Genomic DNA, 20,274 nt, shown 5'->3' on the forward strand with positions numbered 1-20,274 from the left:
AAAACTGTGTAACATTTATTTAAACAATTAATACATTTAGGTAAGTAAAGTAAAGCACATCAGGGAGTCCTGGGTGGTCAGTCTCTGTGCTCGCTGGAATGCTGCTGTGAGTGGTCCTGTCTGGTCTCTTGCAATGCCGATCGTTGCCTTCGTGTGTAACATGCATGTGGAACATAGCAGCGGGCATCTGACATCCCAGAAAATGATGCCATTTTGTAACTGGAACAAGATGGAGGGCTGGAACGCATCTGACGTCATTGGAAATGATGCAATGATTCCTGTGACGTCGGACGCCCGCTGCTGCGGTCCACGTGCATTCCAGCTCTCTATCCTGTTCCAGTTAGAAACCCAGGTGTAAGTGCTTTTATTCATTGTTTTAATAAATATTACACAGTTTTACTTAAGAGGCACCTCTGATTCTGTCTTTTACATGTCTTCTGCTCACATCTGAGGTGTTCTGGCTACATTCCTATGGACTCTTTCTGGACTTTCATTTCTTTGTGTTTTAATTTCTATTGGAAGCGCTACATTTCTCCTTATAATTATATCTACTGTACTTTAACCTTACGGTGTGGGTGCATTCTTTGACCATTGTTAATATATACTATTAATCTTCAATAAACCCTTCTTATTTTTGAATGTCATTGCACAGACCTCTGTCTTTTTTGTTCACATTGCATGTTCAACCTGTCAAGACTGCGGAGGCCATCATGAAATGGATGTTGGCCAAATCCCAAACAGCAGCAGATTATGTCTCATGGTTTCTACCCTTAAGTTTACATCTCTTGCTCAATTGTCAATAAGTTAGATCCATTAGGTTGGACATATATAAGATAACAAAAGGTCCACCTCGTTCCTGATGACTGGTGGACCTGGGTGAATGTTATCGGGAAGGTAGTGACACGACGTCATGTCCCAGGCATCTATGATAGTGACTGGCATGCCTTTGAAGGCCTCCCTCAGTAAGATGTCCAGTTGAAGAGATAACCAGTCGCTGCCATATATTGACTTATATCCTGTGTTTGCCGATTTGATAATCACTTTGGTCTCGGGACTACGGAAAAGTAAAGATGCTATGGCTTGACGGACTCTATCCAACCTATCCAAATAGACACTCACAGGGAATGAGGTGAAATGGGCCCAGAGAGTCATTACCACAACGGTATGAGGTCCTCCACCAATCCCTGCCAAATCGGCCACCTCGTAGTGTAAGTCAGAGATCATTGTCTTGCCAGTCCTCAAGGGCAATCCATGGCCTCTCCATCGCATGACAAGATTCGCATTAGAATCCACTGCTAACAGAGGTCCTGAATGATAGTTGACATGTAGATCTATCCTCTTGAGACCTTAGTATAAAAAATAAAACACACAAATTACTTAACAGTCTAGAGTAAGGCAATAAAAACGTTATCCTTCCAATGGTTATTCTATAAAAAAATGAGAAACTCAGTGGACTACTTGGTATTTTTTTCTGCTATCACTCTTCTATGTTTAGAGTGGATAATTTAAAATCTCTTTTTTAATACAATTTCAAAAATATGAAAGAACTAGCTTGTGACAATGTGAAAGTCATATAAAAAATATTGCAAAGTGAATAAGACCAAAACCCTCCATCTCATTTATTTGTCCATCAACATTGCATTTCAACTTGCCTTTTGGCTTGTGACGCACCAAAAGTCATTTGATAGGGTTGACTGGTTGTCTCTCTGCCTCTCTTTACATGGGATAGATTTGGGCCCTAAGTTGCTCTAAAAAATAATATCTTTATGTTCCTCTCCCTCAGCCATGGTTTTCACCAATGGGATGAAGTCTGATGCTTTTTCTATAGCTAATGACACCAGGCAGGGCTGCAGCGCAACCAAACCCCTGTTTTTAACGCATACTGTTAGACAGTTCAATTCGGTTGGTCGCTAGCTGGTTGGTAAGTTGTGGCTGGAAAACTCTTCGTTTTTTTTTTATCTGCGTCCGCCCTTCCAGTGCTCCTTACCAGTTATAGGTGGAGGCGGTGACCACTTTTTGCATTATCGTTGATATCTATATTGAGCCAGGCAACGCACTGACACTTTTGCCGCCATTGTGCGATGTGCTGGGTGTTCAGTGTGACTCTGTGCCTTTAAGTAGGGGTGGGCTCCCTCCAGTCACCTGTCCTCCCTTTTTCCCTATAAGATGCATGTGCTCTCATTGTAGAGACTCTTGTAATGGAAATATTGAATTCTAATATTTTTATATGAAATGAACATCGTATATTGAACTTTGTTTGACTCCCAATCTGTGTACCTGACAATTGTTCACAGCTAACATCATAAAACAAGCTGTGTTGTATCTAGACCGGGAAAGCTAGTTTTTTTTACTACTGTTTGTATTGTAGCTAGAGGCATTATCTGAGAAGGTCTTTTCAGCCAGAACTGGCTATCTGGAAAAACTTGCTTATGGTACCTATAAACGATACTGTGAGAAGGACTAAAAAAAACTTGATTTAAAAACCTGATCAACATGTTAACATTGAAAGGGGATTGGTTGGGAAGGTATATAAATATACAGCCAGAGCCCTTAAAAAATTCTCTTACTATGGGCTGAAGTCTCTGAGCACAGACCTCCATCGGGAGGTCTATGTAATGTATCACTTTTATTCTTATTTGTTTCTCTCTCCTGTAACTCTTTCCATCTTGCAATTTGTCCTATAATATTGATAGCATTTGTATTTCCATTGTAACATCATTTTTGTTATTGTATTATTCACTTACTTTGCGGTTCATTTTATTTAATGTTATTAGTGACAAGTTTGTCTTCTGTAATAAATGTTTTCTCTTATTTAGCACAGTGGTTATTCATAATTAATATTCTTTTACTGCAAGGGATACAATAAGGTTGATATTAACATATAAAAAGGTGTAGATCACTTATTATATTTATAATCGCAGAAAGGATCAAAGAAATAAGTGTGGTAGGTAAAAAATCGCCATATCAGATGGTGCCTCGTGTGAGGAGATTTTCAACGTTTGGGTGTGACTTCTTGTGTGTAAGCCAAAGCTGAAACAGACAATTCCAACTCCAAAAACGGTAAGCGTTATTTATGTCTTTGTTTGTCTTCACCTCTGTCTTCCCAGACTAGCAAACTTCTTAGTACTCATTCTTTTTATTTTACCATTTGTCTGTGCTAATACTTTGATGAGACTGATATGAACAGTATAATTAAAATAAAATTGTACTGAGAGCGAATGAGAAAACATCCTAACTGCTCAGTTGCGCCTCATTGCAGGAGGGTGCAAGTGTGAATGATAAGGGCTTTGATTGGACTCTTGGAGGCAGTGGTTATACATTCAGTGTTTTCTGCTGAAAAGCAGTTTCAGTTGAGCCTTGAATGAGATTTGGTCAAGACGCTTCCCAATCTTCGTGATTGAAACGCAACTGTGGGCCAAAGTCACACTGAATGATCTTGATGTGTAATGGGTCTATCTTTCTTTGTAATCTACTAACTGGGGATTGTAAGTTTTGTAATTAGACCTGTGAACACTGTTTATAACTGCCTCAAATAATTTTCGCAAATAATTGTTAACTACCCTATGTACTCCAAGCACTCAAAGGGTTCTGATTATCCAAGTTTGTGCTAATCTTTCTTGAGATAACAGAAGTAATAGTCATACTTTAAGCATTGTTTTTTTCTAGAATACTTCGGAAAAGTCCACGGGGGGGATTTGAACTCGCAGGAAGTTCAGGGAATCTCCAGGCTAACTTTGAAGGACTATAGTCAGCATAGGAAAAAATCCTATATTGACAAGTAGTGAAAAAGGCAGCAACGGTGACAGGGGCGGTACCTGTCAACCCAATCATTGGCCAGAGATTAGCTACCTCTGGGGGGCAACCGCTTAAGGTTGGGAAATCAATTTCAGGGTCCATAATCCGTAAGGATGGGTAATAAAATCGCTTCAAAGAGGGCGTCTAACCGTGGTGAACCCTACCACTTGACCCCGAAGGAAGAGATGATTGATAAATATGGGCCTTGGGTTGTGAAATATATTCAAGATTGGGATCGCTGGACTGGGAAAAAGTATTCTAAAAGAGGGACTTTTAAGCCTAAAGCCTGGGAGGCCCTGTGGCATAGTCATCACAGGAAGATGATACGCCCAAATGAAAGAGATGCTTGGAGTGCATGGATGGTAGAATCCATGAACAGGGCTGATGTGAATATTTTTACTGTGGGAATTAAGAAAAAAACACACCAAATGGCGCTGAGGAGTAGCGACAGGCAGGAGCAGGTACTAGAGCCAAATCCCCAGAGTAGTGAGAGTAACAGACAGGGGGGAGATGCAGAATTGTCAGGATTGGGGCCTTATGCAATTGCCCAGGCCTTATTAGCAAAGTACTCAAAAATTGATCCAGACTGGAGAGATAAGCCCCTCTCCTCTTTGTTGTCACTTGCAACTGCTATTGAAAGAAATATAGCTGATTGGGAGTCACTGAAACCTCAAAGGATCTGCATTGTCACTGATCAATTGAACAGTGCAGATCTCGGCCTAAAACCAAAAAGGAAGCCTGTCTGCTTCAACTGCAACAGACCAGGACACTTCAAGAGGGAGTGTAGAGCTCCAAGACAAATTAGGCCACCACGACCTAAAAGGGAATCTGTAAGAGACCCTAAGGGATGTGGAGAACTCCTGGTGTTACCTGTAATCTCAACAAATGAGAAAGGAAGTGCTTATGTACAAATGCCATTAAATAATCAGACCCTAAATTGTTTAGTAGACACCGGGCCGGCTCGTTCAGTTTTGAAATCCAGTGAGGTAAATCTTCCCATTCAAAATACAATTAGGGGAGTTTGTCTAGGGGGTATATCATATCCCCCTACTGGAAACCACCCCCACAAAAGTTTGAATTGGACCCTTTCAAACTGAAGCCTTCCTGCTCTTGAGCGATTCAGTTCCTTGCAAATTTGCTAGGAAAAGATTTGCTCTCTCAAATGAAAGCACATATCTAAAAGAGGAGAACACAGGAATTATGATCCACTGCCCCCTTGTTAAGATAAAACTAAAACCAGATGCTATCCTCCCTAGGTTACCTCAGTATCCATTGAAATTGGCTCAATTGGAGGGAAATAGAGCATATTGGTGAAAGTGAGTTCACCAGCTAATACCCCATTGTGCACTGTGAAGAAAAAAAAAAGAGAAATCTTTCAGAATACTTCAGAAAAGTCCACGGGGGAGATTTGAACTATTAACGAGTTCGGGGAGTCTCCAGGTCGGTTTGAAGGACTATAGTCAGGATATGGAAATTCCCGTTCTGACAAGTAGTGAAAATTCGGCAACGGTGACAGGGGCGGAACCTGTCAACCCAATCATTGGCCAGAGATTAGCTACCTCTGGGGGCAACCATTTAAGGTTGGGAAATCAATTCAGGGTCCATAATCCGTAAGGATGGGTAATGAAATCGCTTCAAAGAGGGCGTCTAAGTGTGGTAAACCCTACCAACTGACCCCAAGGGAAGAGATGATCGATAAATATGGACCCTGGGTGGTACGATATATTAGTGATTGGGATCGCTGGACCGGAAAGAAGTATTCTAAAAAAGAAAAAAGGTACATTTAAGGTTAAAGCATGGGAGGAGCGGTGTTATGCTCATCATAAAAAGATGACACGCCCAAATGAAAGAGATGCTTGGAGTATATGGATGCTAGAATCATTGAACAGGGCAGAGGAAGTGAATGCTTTTGCTTTGGGATTTAAGGAGAAATCTTTCCAAGCAACACTTCAAAGTAGAGACAAGCAGAAACTGTCCAACAAGTCACAACCCCAAAGTTGTGGCAGTTATGAACAGGGGGACAATAAGCACTTGTCGGGACTTGGGCCTTGTCTTGCAATTGCCCAGTCCTTGTCAGCAAAATGCTCAAGCACTGATCTGAATTGTCACCTTTCAACAAAGAGGGAGAGCAACAAAAAAGCTACAAGTTTGATACTCCAGTAAAAGGTGAATTACTGGAAGATTGTGAGGCACAGGAACCGGAAGAGGTAAGTAGAACGGCATGGCAGGGAATGGATGACATGCTGGAATTAAGGGAGGAAAGTCTCAAGGCAGAAGGGGCATTTTCGGCTCCTCTGATGGAAGAGGATATGAAATTAAACTTTACTGGAAAATGTTATAGTCAGCGAGCGGGAAAGACTCCACTGATCTTTGCAGCCAGGTGGATAAGTAGACAGTATGAACATTTGAAATTGCAAAACGCGTCCCTAAAAGAAGCTCTAGATATAGCCAAAAGTGATATCAGTACTTTAGAAGTTTTTAAGTCAAATTCTGATGCTAGCTACCGTCACCTAGTAATAGAAAACCAGAGATTACAGGAAGAAGTTCATCAGCTGGTAAAAAGACTGAAGGATGCAGAAAATGAAGTAAAATCATTATCTGTCAGCTGCCAGGAGCAGCTTGCTCAGTCTTCAAAAAGGGTGGATAACAAAGCAACTGATTTGGTTATGTCCGAATTCATTGGGACACACACACCTAATGTATGTACCAATAGGGATAAATCCATGGAAGGTAGGAGTTCTCACAAAATTGCCCCTATATCTTGTAAAGTACCAGAAAAATCTTCTAATCCAGTTGGAGTCATTCCAGTCGTAGCCATCGAACATTCTCAGTCATCTAAAACAAAGCCTGATGTTAAGAGACGCTGTACAACTTTAGAGAAGATAAAATGTTATGTATGTGGACTATTTGGCCACATAGCTCGATTCTGTCTATCACGTCCCATTGAAAAAGTAGTGAAACAAAATCCATACAGGACAACGAGACGTGATTTTGAAGTGTACTCGGCGCGCTTTGCAACGTGGCCTAGGTGTAATAAATATGAACAGCCTAGATCATGGGTCCCATTCCAAAATCCTAAATTAGAGAACGCGTCCATACAGGATGAGAATGAGGAAAAGATTTGGGATGGGTCTTTGAAAGAATTTCAAACTTACCAAACAGATTTTAAGGAATTGAAAGGAAGACGTACAGGTTATTATAGAAAACATGCCGGTATTTGTGGTGTCTAGAGTTTGTCTTTAACTTAGCTAATTGTTAGAGTAAGTTTGGTCTGTGAAATACATGAACTATATATGTTGTGTGCTCTGAAGTTTGTTATCACAGTTGCTGACAGCCCACTGACCCCCTTCCCTTCTAGTCAGATCTGTGAGTGTATTGTCATGCAAATTGCCTGGTAATTCATTAAAGTGAAAGGTGAAATTTCTGTAATAGTGAATTGAGATGTGTATTCACTAACATGTGTTTTGTTTTCCAGAGAGACAGTTCTAAAGAGTGTCATTGTGAGGTATTATGATTTGTGAATATATGGTACCACCTAAATATTTTTTTACGAGCTGCTCATTTTTGACCATGGTGAAAATTTTTTTTGGGGGAATTAATGGTATACCATTAAAAAAAAAAATCCACGTGGTAATTAGTTTGAGCTCAACAATTTTTGGTATTTGAAAAAGTGCACTGTTCCAAAACAACTTAGGAAAAATGTTTAAGTCTTTCTTTATGGAATGTAATGTATTGTATAATTGTGTGTTTCATATGCTAATTTTTTGTTACATGTACTTAACCATCGGTTTATTTTTAGGAGGAAGAAAAAATGTAATGTTTATTTGTAATTCAAAATTTTATTGGTGTTTTATCCTTCAGATTCGATAATTGGGTTTCATGGCTTTCAGAACCAAAAGGAGATCACAGCCTTCAGAGACAACTTTATATAAAAATTATTTTTTCTTTTTTAGGTTTATTTGAATGGGGCTTCTGATGTCAGTCCATTTGGCTGTGCTTGGTTCTAGACCTTGTGTGGTGTATGTTCTGATCCGACATATGTAGAGCCCTGGTATTATTGAGTTTCCTTCCTCAACTGATTAGCAAAACCTACTAGTTAAAGTCTGCTATCCCATATTTCCACTGACAATATGATTGGTCACCTTCAGTCTTACTTAGTTTCTACAGATGAAAATTTGATTAGGACTGCAGCGGATAATTGTCACTCTAAACACCTATATTAGGTTGAAGAAGTGTTATGAATCTCTGTCAGTGTTACTGCATTTATTGGCCTGGGTATTTTTGAATTGTCCAGAGTTTGATTTGGAACTGCACTAGATCTGTCACAGATATGTTTCCTCTATGCCCAAAGATCAGTAGCCATACTGGTACTTGTAGCTCCATGGATCTAACTTAAGGGTCTGCTGTTATACTTGTGTTTACGACTGGTTCACACCCTGCTGTTAATTGAATTAGTTACACACCCAGCCAGTCCTTTCTTTTCAAACTTAGCTCATTGCCTCAGGGCTAATGTAATTTTGTCTTCCTAGCAGTCTCTGTGTGTCCCCGAGTGTATTTCAATCCTTATTTCCTGCCCAGTGACACCATGCAACTATCTGCTCTTAAAGTTTCCTGTTTGTTTTTACGTCACTATTCATTATTGGCCATCTGTGCCCAGTAGCAGAAGTTCCTTGAGCTGGATACACATTATGCAATTTTTGTTGTTCAGTTTCCTTTAGATTTACCTTTGGATATGTGGTACAAGGGCCTGCCTGGTTGCATCCAATTTGAGAGTGTTTAGGTCTGGCCTCATATTGTATGGTTTTGATGACTCTGAAGAAGCATTGTATGGGAAAATTGTATGCGAATTGTATGGTGTGTTGCCATCTTCGGACTTTGTGTAGAAGGGCCCTCACTTTTGTTATGTGTGGGCATGTTATATTCTCCTCAGTGGGTGCCCATAGGTGTCCTTCCTGTCCTAGACACCTTGTGTACCTTAACTAGTATTCTGTGTCCTGCATGCCAGTAAGACCAGTGCCCCAGTGCTGTACTATGCTCCTGCATTCCATGTGAGTCCTATCGGAATAGTGTAGGCAGTTGTACAAAAAGATAATAGCTGCAGGGGGAAATGATCTGATGGAGTTGGCTGAGGTAAAGTTCTTGGTGGAAGCAGAGTAGGCTTCCCTGAATAAATGAGTTTTCAGGGATCACCTAGTGGTGGACGGGGAGTAGGAGCTGTCTGGACATACTGGAGAATGGAGTTCCATAGATTCTGGAGCAGTCCTGATAGTGAACCCGGGAGGAGGTAACATGGGAGCTGGAGATCAGGATGCCTTAGAAGGAGCGGAGTGGATGATTTGGGTGATATCTTGAGATCAAAATAGATTAATCCAAATATCTCAGGTTAAGTTTTTTTAATGGGCATACTGTATACAGTCCTAGGGCCACAGCTTTAGTGAACTCCACCCTGTTATTGTCCTGATCTGTGTATCCCTGTTGCTTTTCCTGATGCAATTAATAATGTGCATTACTATCAGGAAAACGAACACCAAAGCTATAGGAATGTGTACCTCAACAAGGTATCTCCTCTTGAGGAACAAAGAGGCCACTAACTCAGAAACTAATCTCTGAAAAAGCCTGATCCAATCCAGACCAGTACAAAGAATTTACAGAATTAAGAGAGGACCCTAGAACAACATACTGTATTTTTTGTTTCTGTTTTTGTTTTTGGGAGAAGCCTCTAAATTGGAGTAATAAAGTGCAGTCAGGTTTATCTAAATTCTAAAAAAAGTATTTATTTATTTTTATCAACTTTTTTACTCTCTCCTTAATAACTGTGTACCTGACCTGCAATTTCGTACCGCTGATCACTAGCGCGGGAGAGGAGTTGCCCTTTTTGTAAAGTAGTTGCTGCAGTGCTTTTTGTTTTTTTTGTTTTTTTTTCTCCTTTTTCAGTGCAGTCAACAATAGACTTCAGGGCAACTATGTATTAGTGAATATCTTTTTTTATACAAATTTAATGCTCTGTAACTATCCAAAGTTGAATGTGTAAAATAGAAATCTTAGTTGGAGCAGCATTAAATCTGTAGTTTTTATATTTTTTAATTTTTTATATTTTTTATTTGTATTATCCTTCTTGTTCATTTTCATTACTTTCCTATCTTTCTTCCCTTTCCTAGTTTAATATTCTAAGTTGTTCTTTTGATTTCTATTTTCTATTCTCTTAGATAATGTAACTAAGGCACCAGCCATATAATTATTTGTTGTGAATTATAACATTCTTCCCGACTCAGCTTCAAGAGTCAGGTGGGAACCCACAGAACAATATTTAACAACCATTGAAACCAGGGTATCCCTGTAAATCCAGGTCTTAGGTTATTATATTTTACATCCCTCAACCTGCCTACTGCATTAACCTGAGCTTTACCTGTTAACATTATAACCCTTATAAGAAATAATCCTTAACGGCCACACAACTGCAACAATCTTGACCCCCCCCCAATAACTGTACTTTGACATTCTCCCTTTTCTTTTTGCATTCATGCACAACTGTCCGGAGGCCTTCCCTACCACCACCTGAAGAAGCAACAACGACCACCATGCCATAGCTTGAGACAAAGGTGCAAGACTGGACTTTCCTTAACCATGTTGAAAAGTGCCATCTCGCGGTCCGATCCAATCTTTGCAAACATCACACAGCATTCCCCTGGTATGGGGCTAAAAGATGCCAGGATCCCGCCATTGACGATGTTGGAGTTCCACTCTTCCAAGGCAGAGGAGTGAGTAAACATCGCTGTACATGCACTCATGGTCCGGATGTGAGTTCTCAGAGACACCAGGATTTCTATGGCTTCTCAGTCTCAAGTCTATGTTGATGTGTTCATAAGAACAGATAAGAGTTTCAAGAAAAGAAGTGGAGGCCGCAGTGGTAGTGGGGGGGTTGGACCTTCTGGGCTGTTGTGGGTGGGTACAAATTTTTTTTTAAGTTCAAAGAATGAACTTCAGGGGGAAATGTAATGGAAATATTGAATTCTAATATTTTTATATGAAATGAACATCGTATATTGAACTTTGTTTGACTCCCAATCTGTGTACCTGACAATTGTTCACAGCTAACATCATAAAACAAGCTGTGTTGTATCTAGACCGGGAAAGCTAGTTTTTTTTTACTACTGTTTGTATTGTAGCTAGAGGCATTATCTGAGAAGGTCTTTTCAGCCAGAACTGGCTATCTGGAAAAACTTGCTTATGGTACCTATAAACGATGCTGGGAGGGAATCACCTGTGTGGGCTGTGAGAAGGACTAAAAAAAACTTGATTTAAAAACCTGATCAACATGTTAACATTGAAAGGGGATTGGTTGGGAAGGTATATAAATATACAGCCAGAGCCCTTAAAAAATCCTCTTACTATGGGCTGAAGTCTCTGAGCACAGACCTCCATCGGGAGGTCTATGTAATGTATCACTTTTATTCTTATTTGTTTCTCTCTCCTGTAACTCTTTCCATCTTGCAATTTGTCCTATAATATTGATAGCATTTGTATTTCCATTGTAACATCATTTTTGTTATTGTATTCACTTACTTTGCGGTTCATTTTATTTAATGTTATTAGTGACAAGTTTGTCTTCTGTAATAAATGTTTTCTCTTATTTAAGCACAGTGGTTATTCATTATTAATATTCTTTTACTGCAAGAGATATAATAAGGTTGATATTGACATATAAAAAGGTGTAGATCACTTATTATATTTATAATCGCAGAAAGGATCAAAGGAATAAGTGTGGTAGGTAAAAAAATCGCCATATCACTCTATAAATTGTAGAGTTAGGGACTGCAGATCACAGGGTGCCTTGCCGGGGAATGCAGCTTACGCATGTATTTGCAAATGTGTGCAACCAAACCCCTGTTTTTAACGCATACTGTTAGACAGTTCAATTCGGTTGGTCGCTAGCTGGTTGGTAAGTTGTGACTGGAAATCTCTTCGTCCATTGCAAATTATCCCTATACACAGATGACTACATCCAAAACCGATTTCTTGAATGTCTCGCTAGTCGCTACCCAAACACATTCTGGCTACTCTTAAAAACAACTTCCCTTTTCATTGGCAAACAAAATCAGTTAAAAATTTAGGAACTAAGATCCCACAATGCTTACAGGAACTTTATTTCCTTACCTACAGCCCTTTACTGACAAAAATTCGGAGATTACTAGAATCTTGGCAGCACTTGAAAATTCCCTGGTTCGGTCGTATAAATATTCTAAAGATGGACATATTACCTAAATTATTTTATCTATTTCAAGCCATGCATATTCATCTCCCTATAGCATTTTTCCGGACTCTATGCTCTCTGGCACTTCACAACCAAGCCCGCTAACTCCTCTATTTAATAATCAGGCGATTTAGGATGATAGTCACACTTTACCTTTTGCCATTTATGAAAAGTCATCATGGCCCGCAGCCCGCACATTTAAACAACCTACATCTGGCCTCTTTAGGACTCAAATGAATGACACTGTGGCTCCTATGGACTGTCTATCCACAAATACTGTAACACATTACACGCCTCCAGACAAACACATAGACCCTTGAAGGCCTTCTGAGGGAATGTGTATTCTACAGAGGGTTCCGCACCATGCAATATCTTTACTATATAAAAAGTTATATCTCATATGCATTGTGCACTGCCTACTTATAGGAAGATGTGGGCAAGGTCACTGGAGATAGAGATATCCCCTGAGGAAGGGCACACCGCTTCTATGTTTACACATAAATCCTCAGTCTCCTGTTACGCTCGGGAGAAAAACTTCAAAATATTGTCTAGATGGTACCGTGATCCAGTTACAATTAAGAGGATCTTTCCTAATTCTTCAGAACTTTGGTGGTGCTTTAATGGAGTGCATTCTCCTAAGATAGCACTTTTATCTATTCCTCTGGGTTCAGCTAAATCTCAAAAATCTAATCTTATTCGATTTTTCATATCAGCTGCCAGACAGCTTATTCCCAGATTCTGGAAGGCCACCAATTTCCCTTCCCTAAAAGCATAGGTAGATCTCATAAATTACATCATGCTCATGGAGGAAAGGAAAGCTAAAGAAATGGATGCATGGGAAAAGCATAATAAATTGTGGTAAATTTGGATACATTACTCAACCTCAGATAAGTTCTGTAGAAGATTTGCAAATAGATAAGTTTTACTCTCCCATGACACCCTCCCTTACGCCTATTTTTTACTTCTTTGTTCTCCTTTATTTATATTTGATACCTACAGTAGGTGGCATGTGATTTCTTTGATTTACATTGTATCGATTTAATCCGTATTTTACCTACTTTCTCCATTCTACAGTATTCTCCTCTTTTTTCCACTATTTCTTTCTCTCAGTTGTGTAAAAGTTGTATAAAGGTTAACTGTTATGGTTTTTCAGTTGGGACTTGTGGTATTTGGGATTTTGTACTATAATACATAAAATACTATATAATAATACTATAATAGTGCTTTGTGCACTGGTGTGTGTGCAGACATGTTGGAACAGGAAGGAGCCAACCCCGAACTGTTCCTACAAAGTTGGGAGCATGAAATTGTCCAAAATGTCTTGGTATGCTGATGCCTAAGGAGTTCTCTTCACTGGAACTAAAGGGCCAAGCGCCACCCTTGAAAAACAACCCCACACCATATTCCTCACTCTACCAAATGATTTGGAACAGTGCACAAAGTAAAGTCCATAAAGACACGGATGAGCACATTTGGGGACGAGGAACTTGACTGGCCTGTTGATTGAGTCCTGACCTCAACCTGATAGAACACCTTTGGAATGAATTAGACTGCGAGCCAGGCCTTCTCATCCATCATCAGTGCCTGGCCTCACAAATGCGCTTCTGGAAGAGTGGTCAAACATTCCCATAGACACACTCCTAAACCTTGTGGACAGCCTTGCTATAAGAGTTGAAGTTGTTATAGGTGCAAAGGGTGGGACAACTCAATAGTGAACCCCACGGACTAAGACTGGGATGCCATTAAAATTCAGGTGCGTGTAAAGGCAGGCGATTCTAATACATTTAGTAATATAGTGTAAGTATAAGCAGAGGGTGAGGGGCTATCTAATCTGTTAGTTTGAGTGGACAAACTAAAGTTTTACTTTAACCACTTGCCGACTGCTCACTAGAGCTCTACTGCGGCAAAGTGGTTCGTTATCGTCTGGCGACGTAGACCTACGTCGCCAGACACTCCCCTTTCTCGGCGGCGCGCGCGCCGCTGGGGGCTCGCTCCCGCTGTATTCAGTCACAGCAGGAGTCGGGCCAGGGGAGGAGCAGTGGCGATCGCCGCTGTTCTTCCCCGATCGTCGGGGAATCAAGTATGGAGATCCGCCTGCTTGTGTAAACACAAGCGGGCGGATCTCCTAAGTGACAGGCAGGGTCAGATTGCAGGGTTCAGCATAGCTGAACCTGCGATCTGTCCCTGTGTCACTCAGTCACCTCCCCCCACACACGTTAGTAAGCACCAGGCATACATTAACCCCTCCCTCTCCAATAAAATTAACCCCTTCACTGCCAGTGTCATTTTTACAGTAACAGTGCATATGTATAGCACTGATTAATGCAGTAATGTCACTGGTACCCCCAAAAGTGTCAAAAATGTCAGTCAAGGGTCCGATCTGTCCGCTGCAATGTCGCAGTCCCGCAAAAAAAAAATCGCAGATCGCTGCCATTACTCGTTGAAAAAAAAAAAAATGACAAAAATCTTTCCCTTAGTTAGTAAACGCAATAACTTTTGCGCAAACCAATCAAAATACGCTTATTGTTATTTTTTTACCAAACATAGGTAGCAGAAAAGAAATTGGCCAAAAATTTAAAAAAATTTTGATTTTTACATTTTTTTTGGGGGGGGGGGGAATTTTATATAAAAAAATATGGAAAATACTGTTATTTTTTCAAAATTTACTCTCTTTTTTTGTTTATAACGCAAAAAGTAAAAATCGCACAGGTGATCAAATACCACCAAAAGAAAGCTCTGTTTGTGGGAAAAAAGGACGTAAATTTCGTTTGGGTACGGCATCGCATGACCGCGCAATTGTCAGTTAAAGTTGCACAGTGCCGAATCGCAAAAAGTGGCCCAGACGTAAGACAGCAAAATCCTCCGGGGGTAAAGTGGTTAAATGGTTGTTCTGTCTGCTTGATCCCCAAGCCTTCCCCAGTAAAAGGCCACTGTCCACACCTTGCGCTAATGTTTTCTAAGAAGCAGCAATAAAAGCTATACATTGCATGCTGTGTCTGTGCTTTAGTTGACAAGGGCAAAAAGTCATAATTTGCAAGGCCCCAATCAAGACCCATAAATAAAAAAATAAAAAATAAAAAAAAACATGTCTTTTAATGATATGTAAAAGCTTCTTTTTGGAAAAGGCAACTTTGTTCTTCACTACAGAACAGTTCTTACTTGGAATAAACTTCTCCAGGTATTCAAACCACTGGCGTAGCGTAGAGTCTCCGAACATGTGGATGTCTTTCTCTTTAAGGCAGGCTAATGCGTCGGACGGTCTGGAAAAATGTCTTGCCGAACATGTCAGGGATGTCCAAACATCTTTATAGTAGAACCCAGATGGCTTTGGAGGATCCTGGCCAGGCCTACAGACTGTGAGATTGGACGTAAGATCTGCAAGATAGGATGATCAGGTAAGTCAAGTCTTGCAAACTAAGAAAAAGAGGTCATGTTACGTTAAAGGAAAACTCAACTTTTGTTTAAAATTTCATTTAACTTATAAAATGGATGTGAAAGCCATTTTGTACAAGGAGGGGGAGCAGGGAGGGCTTTATTGGCAAGTCTTTTCAGAGGGTAAGGAAGCAGGAGGAACTGAGCCGCTGGGTTGCTGCTTGGTGAGGGAAGCGGGGGGGAGAGCTTAGCTACTAGTCTCTGTAAGGGTAAGAGAAGAGGGGGAGCTGAGCTGATGATTTTTAAGCTTGGAGGAAAAGCAAGGGGAGTTGAGCTTCTGATTTGAATCCCTTTCACACAGGTTGCCAAGGGGCGGTATAAACTCCATGTTTTTACTACCCCTTAATCCCCTGCCTACAAGCAGACATGATGTGTATATAGTGGCAATTTTATTGCTACATGCAGAGTTTGACAAGCTGCACTGCCTGTCAAACTTTCTCTTATGAAGGCCTCTTGACCCCTGTAGGGAAAGAGAGCCTTGACTGATGGGGGCATGGCCAGGAGTTGGGACCAAGCAGGAAGATATATGGATCCAATGGATTGGACGGAGCCTTGGGTATGGGGATGGACCTGAGCTATGTTAAGAGGACCTTCCCAAGTAATTCTGGGTCCTTTTGAGAAGAATCGCTGTGAAGAGCTGACCACCCCCCCCACCCTGTCGTTCGGTCGGTCTGTCACAGCTTTCATGGCGGTTTTGACCTTGCCATCGCTAAAGTTCGGGTAAGGAGTTACGCCATTGTTTGTAAATTGGGGGGTAGGCTTTCTGTCAAGCACTGATGGTAAGGACAGCCCCTTCCCCCTTTTTGGAAGTTATGTTAATGACTAAGAGTGCTCACAGTACAACTGTGACTGGCACTGGTCTAGACATGTTCTGGTTTATTATTGGAAAATAAATAAAGCCGTGGCCTTGCCCTTTCCAACTTAATTGTGGGAAGCGTGGTTTTTATATGAGGGCAAGGGGGTGTTGGGTCATTATGTTAACTTTGTTTCTGTGCCTATGCGCCTCAGCGGTCAAGTGAATAGGGCTTCACTGCCACCACGAGCCGAACACTTGGCTTACAGCTGTAATGGGTTCCTGCAATGCACAATTGCAAAAAAAAAAATCCAAATAAAAAGCACCAGGAGATGACTGGTCCTCTAATTAAATCGGTTTTAGGAATCCTACTGAAATTGATTACTCTGTGGGCCATTGGAATAATTCTCCACGCACTGGCGACAATAAGGACCAAAAACCCCCTACAGCGGTGATCAGAATGCAACCCTAAATAATGGCCACAAAAAAACATTGCTACCACTTGGTTTGCTAAGTGTCATTGGCCCTGGGACCACCCAGGCAACATCCAATAAGCAGCCATTCAGGCACTGTAAGTATGGAGATGCTGCTTTCCATCCCTGGTTGGGTCTGAAAATAGCTAAGAGATCACCCATACCTGAATCGGAGTGAACTACTGTAAAGACTATAGAGACTGGAGCATAAAACCGTATAGTAGAATTCCATGATACCTAGGCCATAATTACCACTGCAGCTCCTGATGTGTCCAAATAGCCACCTAAAGCATGGACTAACAAACAACGCCCTCAACCATCAGTGTAGAAAGGGGTGACCAGGAAAGCGCTCTCACAAAAATAGAAATAAATACACAGAAACTGCTAGACTGCCAATCAATTACTACGCATATGAGCAATATGTAAAAACAATCATACACTATGTAGCAAGGTTTCCAGGCCTGTTGCCTGATGTGGGTCTGCCATTAGTACCGGAATTCTCTCCAGCCCATGTGAGCGGAGTCCCTGGGTGTGACAACTGAAGTGACAACTCCGGCATCTTTGTTTGTGGTTTTTATTATAAGTTAAAGGGGATGGGAGATAGGAATGAGTGGGATACTCCTTTAGGCTCATACTAATTACAATTGGGACTTTGATCCTGAAAATGCTCGTTGGCGCTTCCTTGACACCAGCTGGCGCCAGCCAACGCTCGCTGACACTGAGCACACACTGCAACTTGATAGAAGTGCTGAATCCTTGACTGAAAGTCCAGAAGATCCAGGACTGTGAAACTGTAGAACTCCTGACACTGTTATGCTGTACAAGCCTACTGTCCCCCGCTTTGGCCAGCTTGAGGTAGTATGAAGTAGAACTCTATACAAATCTGTACTTACTACTTACACACTCTATACATTTCAGGGCCCAGATGCAGATGCCCCCTTGACTGTAACTCTTCAGGGTCCACTGACTATGTACCCCCGTTGTAACTTCAGGGTCCTCAACCTAGGAACCCCCTTTACAGCTAGCTGACACTGGATCCCAGAACCTCTTCCGGAGTGGTCCCCTCTGACTCTAGGCAGACCCCCAGGGGCAATCCTCAGTACTTACGACCTGTGTAGGCTTTCCTGGGACTGGACCCCTCTCGCTCTCCGCTGGTTCTCGGCACACCGGATCCCCTCAGCTCAACTCAGCACTCTCTGGACACTCAGACGATACCCCGAGATATCCTCTTCCTCAGACAGGAGGAGAGACAGCCGTACTCTCCTTCCTGGGACTCTGCTCCTGCCAAAGACACCGTGCCACGCACTTCCCCCCCAAACTTATACCCACTCCCGGAATCCTTTGCAGCGTAATCTGCCTTCTGGGGTAGTTACAAGCTGGGATGTGTCCTCTGATTGGGCTTCCCACACTGCCCTATGAGAAGCCTCTCACAGGAGCCAGTGGGGATACTTCTCCCCTCAGGGAGGCACATCTGGAAGCCATGACACCCTAGCTAAATAAATCACAGCCCTGCTGTTAGGCAGACAGGGCCCACTATAGTTTTACCTAGCACCTATCTGTAGGGTGCTACAAGTACATTCTTGCATATGCAATATAACTGTCCCCTCATCTGAATGCAAATGTCAGGTGTTCTTCCTGTGTATTAAGTCGGAGTCCCCCCAAAGACTCTGGTGCTAGTTGTTATACAGTACTGGTATGAGTAGAGCTGGGTAGATCCCTGCTTGAAGAGACTGAGCCTTTAGCAAAACAGGATAACCCGTTCATGTTGATTATTACACCATGTTCTGTTAAGGAGGACAGTCAGAAAACTAAGTCCTGCTGTATCACCTCAGGCTGGCCCCTTCTGCAGGTAAAGCTATGTAAAACTCTAAAAATGAGGGTCTCTACTGTTTAAAATTCAGCAATACACTGACTCATCCTGCTTTGCACATGCTCAGTTGCTCCCCATTTTAGGCCTTTTTAGGCACTGCCAAGATTGGAGACCGATCTGCTGATAGCCTTAAAGCAGAATTAAACCCTATTATTTTTTACCGCCAAGGAAGCTGCTTCTGTAACTGTCATGGTGCTGCACATACGATGCGAGTCATGACACCAGTCATTTGATGATTTAACAGTTTGGTTGATGCAACAAGCACATGTGACAGTTAGCAATCCAGGCATTCCAGGAATGTAACTTTTTTGAGACCTAAATCGATGGGATTTGTTCCGCTTTAGGCCCCTTTTGCACTTGTGTGACCTAAAAGTCACGCGATTTTGACTGGACTGAAGCAATGCCTGTGTAATCTTGAGATCTATAGACCTCAAAACGCAATTAAAGTTGGACCAAAGTAGTGCAGGGACTACTTTGAAGTTGCTGCAGCTTGAAATCGCAGATATGAACGGTACTCATTGGAAATCATTGAGTACGACTTGTCATGTGACCAGGGCCGGTGCTTCCACTAGGCAAACTAGGCAGCTGCCTAGGGCGCATTGCCATCTAGGGGCGCAGCCAGGAGTCGGCACTCTCTCTCCATCATGAATGATTATTGTGAGCTGAGGGGAGAGGTGGTGGTAGGGGAGGAAGAAGGGACAGAGAAAGATGCCAGGTGTCTTGGGCAGTGGCGGAACTATCAGGCCCTGGCTTTCCACCACTGTTGGAGGGGCCCCAAGAGGCAGGAATGGAGCCCACCAGAGTTCTGCCTGCACGATGATCCTCTTCAGCTGGAGCTGAACGGCCTTAACCCCAGGCAGGAAGAGACTCTCTGCACTGAGCTGGTAGGCAGCCGTTCATTTCCCTGGGTTGGTATTAAGCAGGGAGCGGAGGAGAGCTGAACCTGAGCCAGAGCTCAGCACTGGAGGGCGGAACCTTTACTGGGGCAGAAGCAACAGGTCACCAGAATGGTCTGAGGAGGTTGGTGATGAAGGACATGCGGAGCTCTCTGACTGCTGCTTTTCCCTCCACCAGGTCCCGGTTGGAGCTGTGGTGAGCACCTTTGGCAGGGCCGGTACAAGGGGGGGGCGGAAGGGACGGGTGCCCTGGGCGGCACAATTTAGTGGAGGAAGGGGGGCGCATCGCAGGTGAAGCATGTGTGACTAACACACCCTGGTATGAACTAACACACCGGGCGGGCAGGCGAGCGGCCGCTATTGGCTGTACCGAAGTGAGCCCTTCAATTCCCTGTCAGGCGGGTACCTCCGCTGACCGGGAAGTGAAGGGCTTACTTCGTTACAGCCATTAGCGGCCGCTCGCCTGCCTGCCCGGTGTGTTAGTTCATACCAGGGTGGACTGATCCATCTGACCGAGTGCCCAGGAGCAGTGGGGGGGGCCCCATGAGAGGATCCTTTGAAGTCAGTTCCGGATCAACGTCCGGCATTGTGATTTACAGTGAAGATTCCTGTCAGCTTGCGCCTCTGTTCTTTCTGCCTTCAGTTCTCCTCTCTCCCCGCCCGGCGCCCGCCTCAATGACCGTCTTGGTTGCTAGGAGGACTGCCGCTGTACACACTGAGGAAAGAATCTGTAGAACTGCTCCGCCTCTTAGCTCCACCCCCCC

At 42.5% G+C, this 20,274-nt stretch overlaps 1 protein-coding gene across 1 annotated transcript in view; it reads right to left on the reverse strand.

The window, feature by feature from the left end:
- Window positions 1–659: 659 nt before the first annotated feature.
- LOC309551916 (NXPE family member 3-like) overlaps window positions 660–20,274 on the reverse strand; it is a 181,294-nt gene continuing 161,679 nt past the window's right edge. The window contains exons 5-6 of the mRNA XM_082252631.1: window positions 15,206–15,421; window positions 660–1,346 (exon numbers count right to left, since the gene is read on the reverse strand). Of these exons, the coding sequence (XP_082108757.1) occupies window positions 814–1,346; window positions 15,206–15,421 (749 nt within the window). The 3' untranslated portion in view covers window positions 660–813. The remainder of the gene's footprint in view (window positions 1,347–15,205; window positions 15,422–20,274) is intronic.

Source organism: Pelophylax lessonae (assembly GCF_965119305.1).
Source record: "Pelophylax lessonae genome assembly, chromosome: 4".
NCBI lineage: Eukaryota > Metazoa > Chordata > Amphibia > Anura > Ranidae > Pelophylax > Pelophylax lessonae.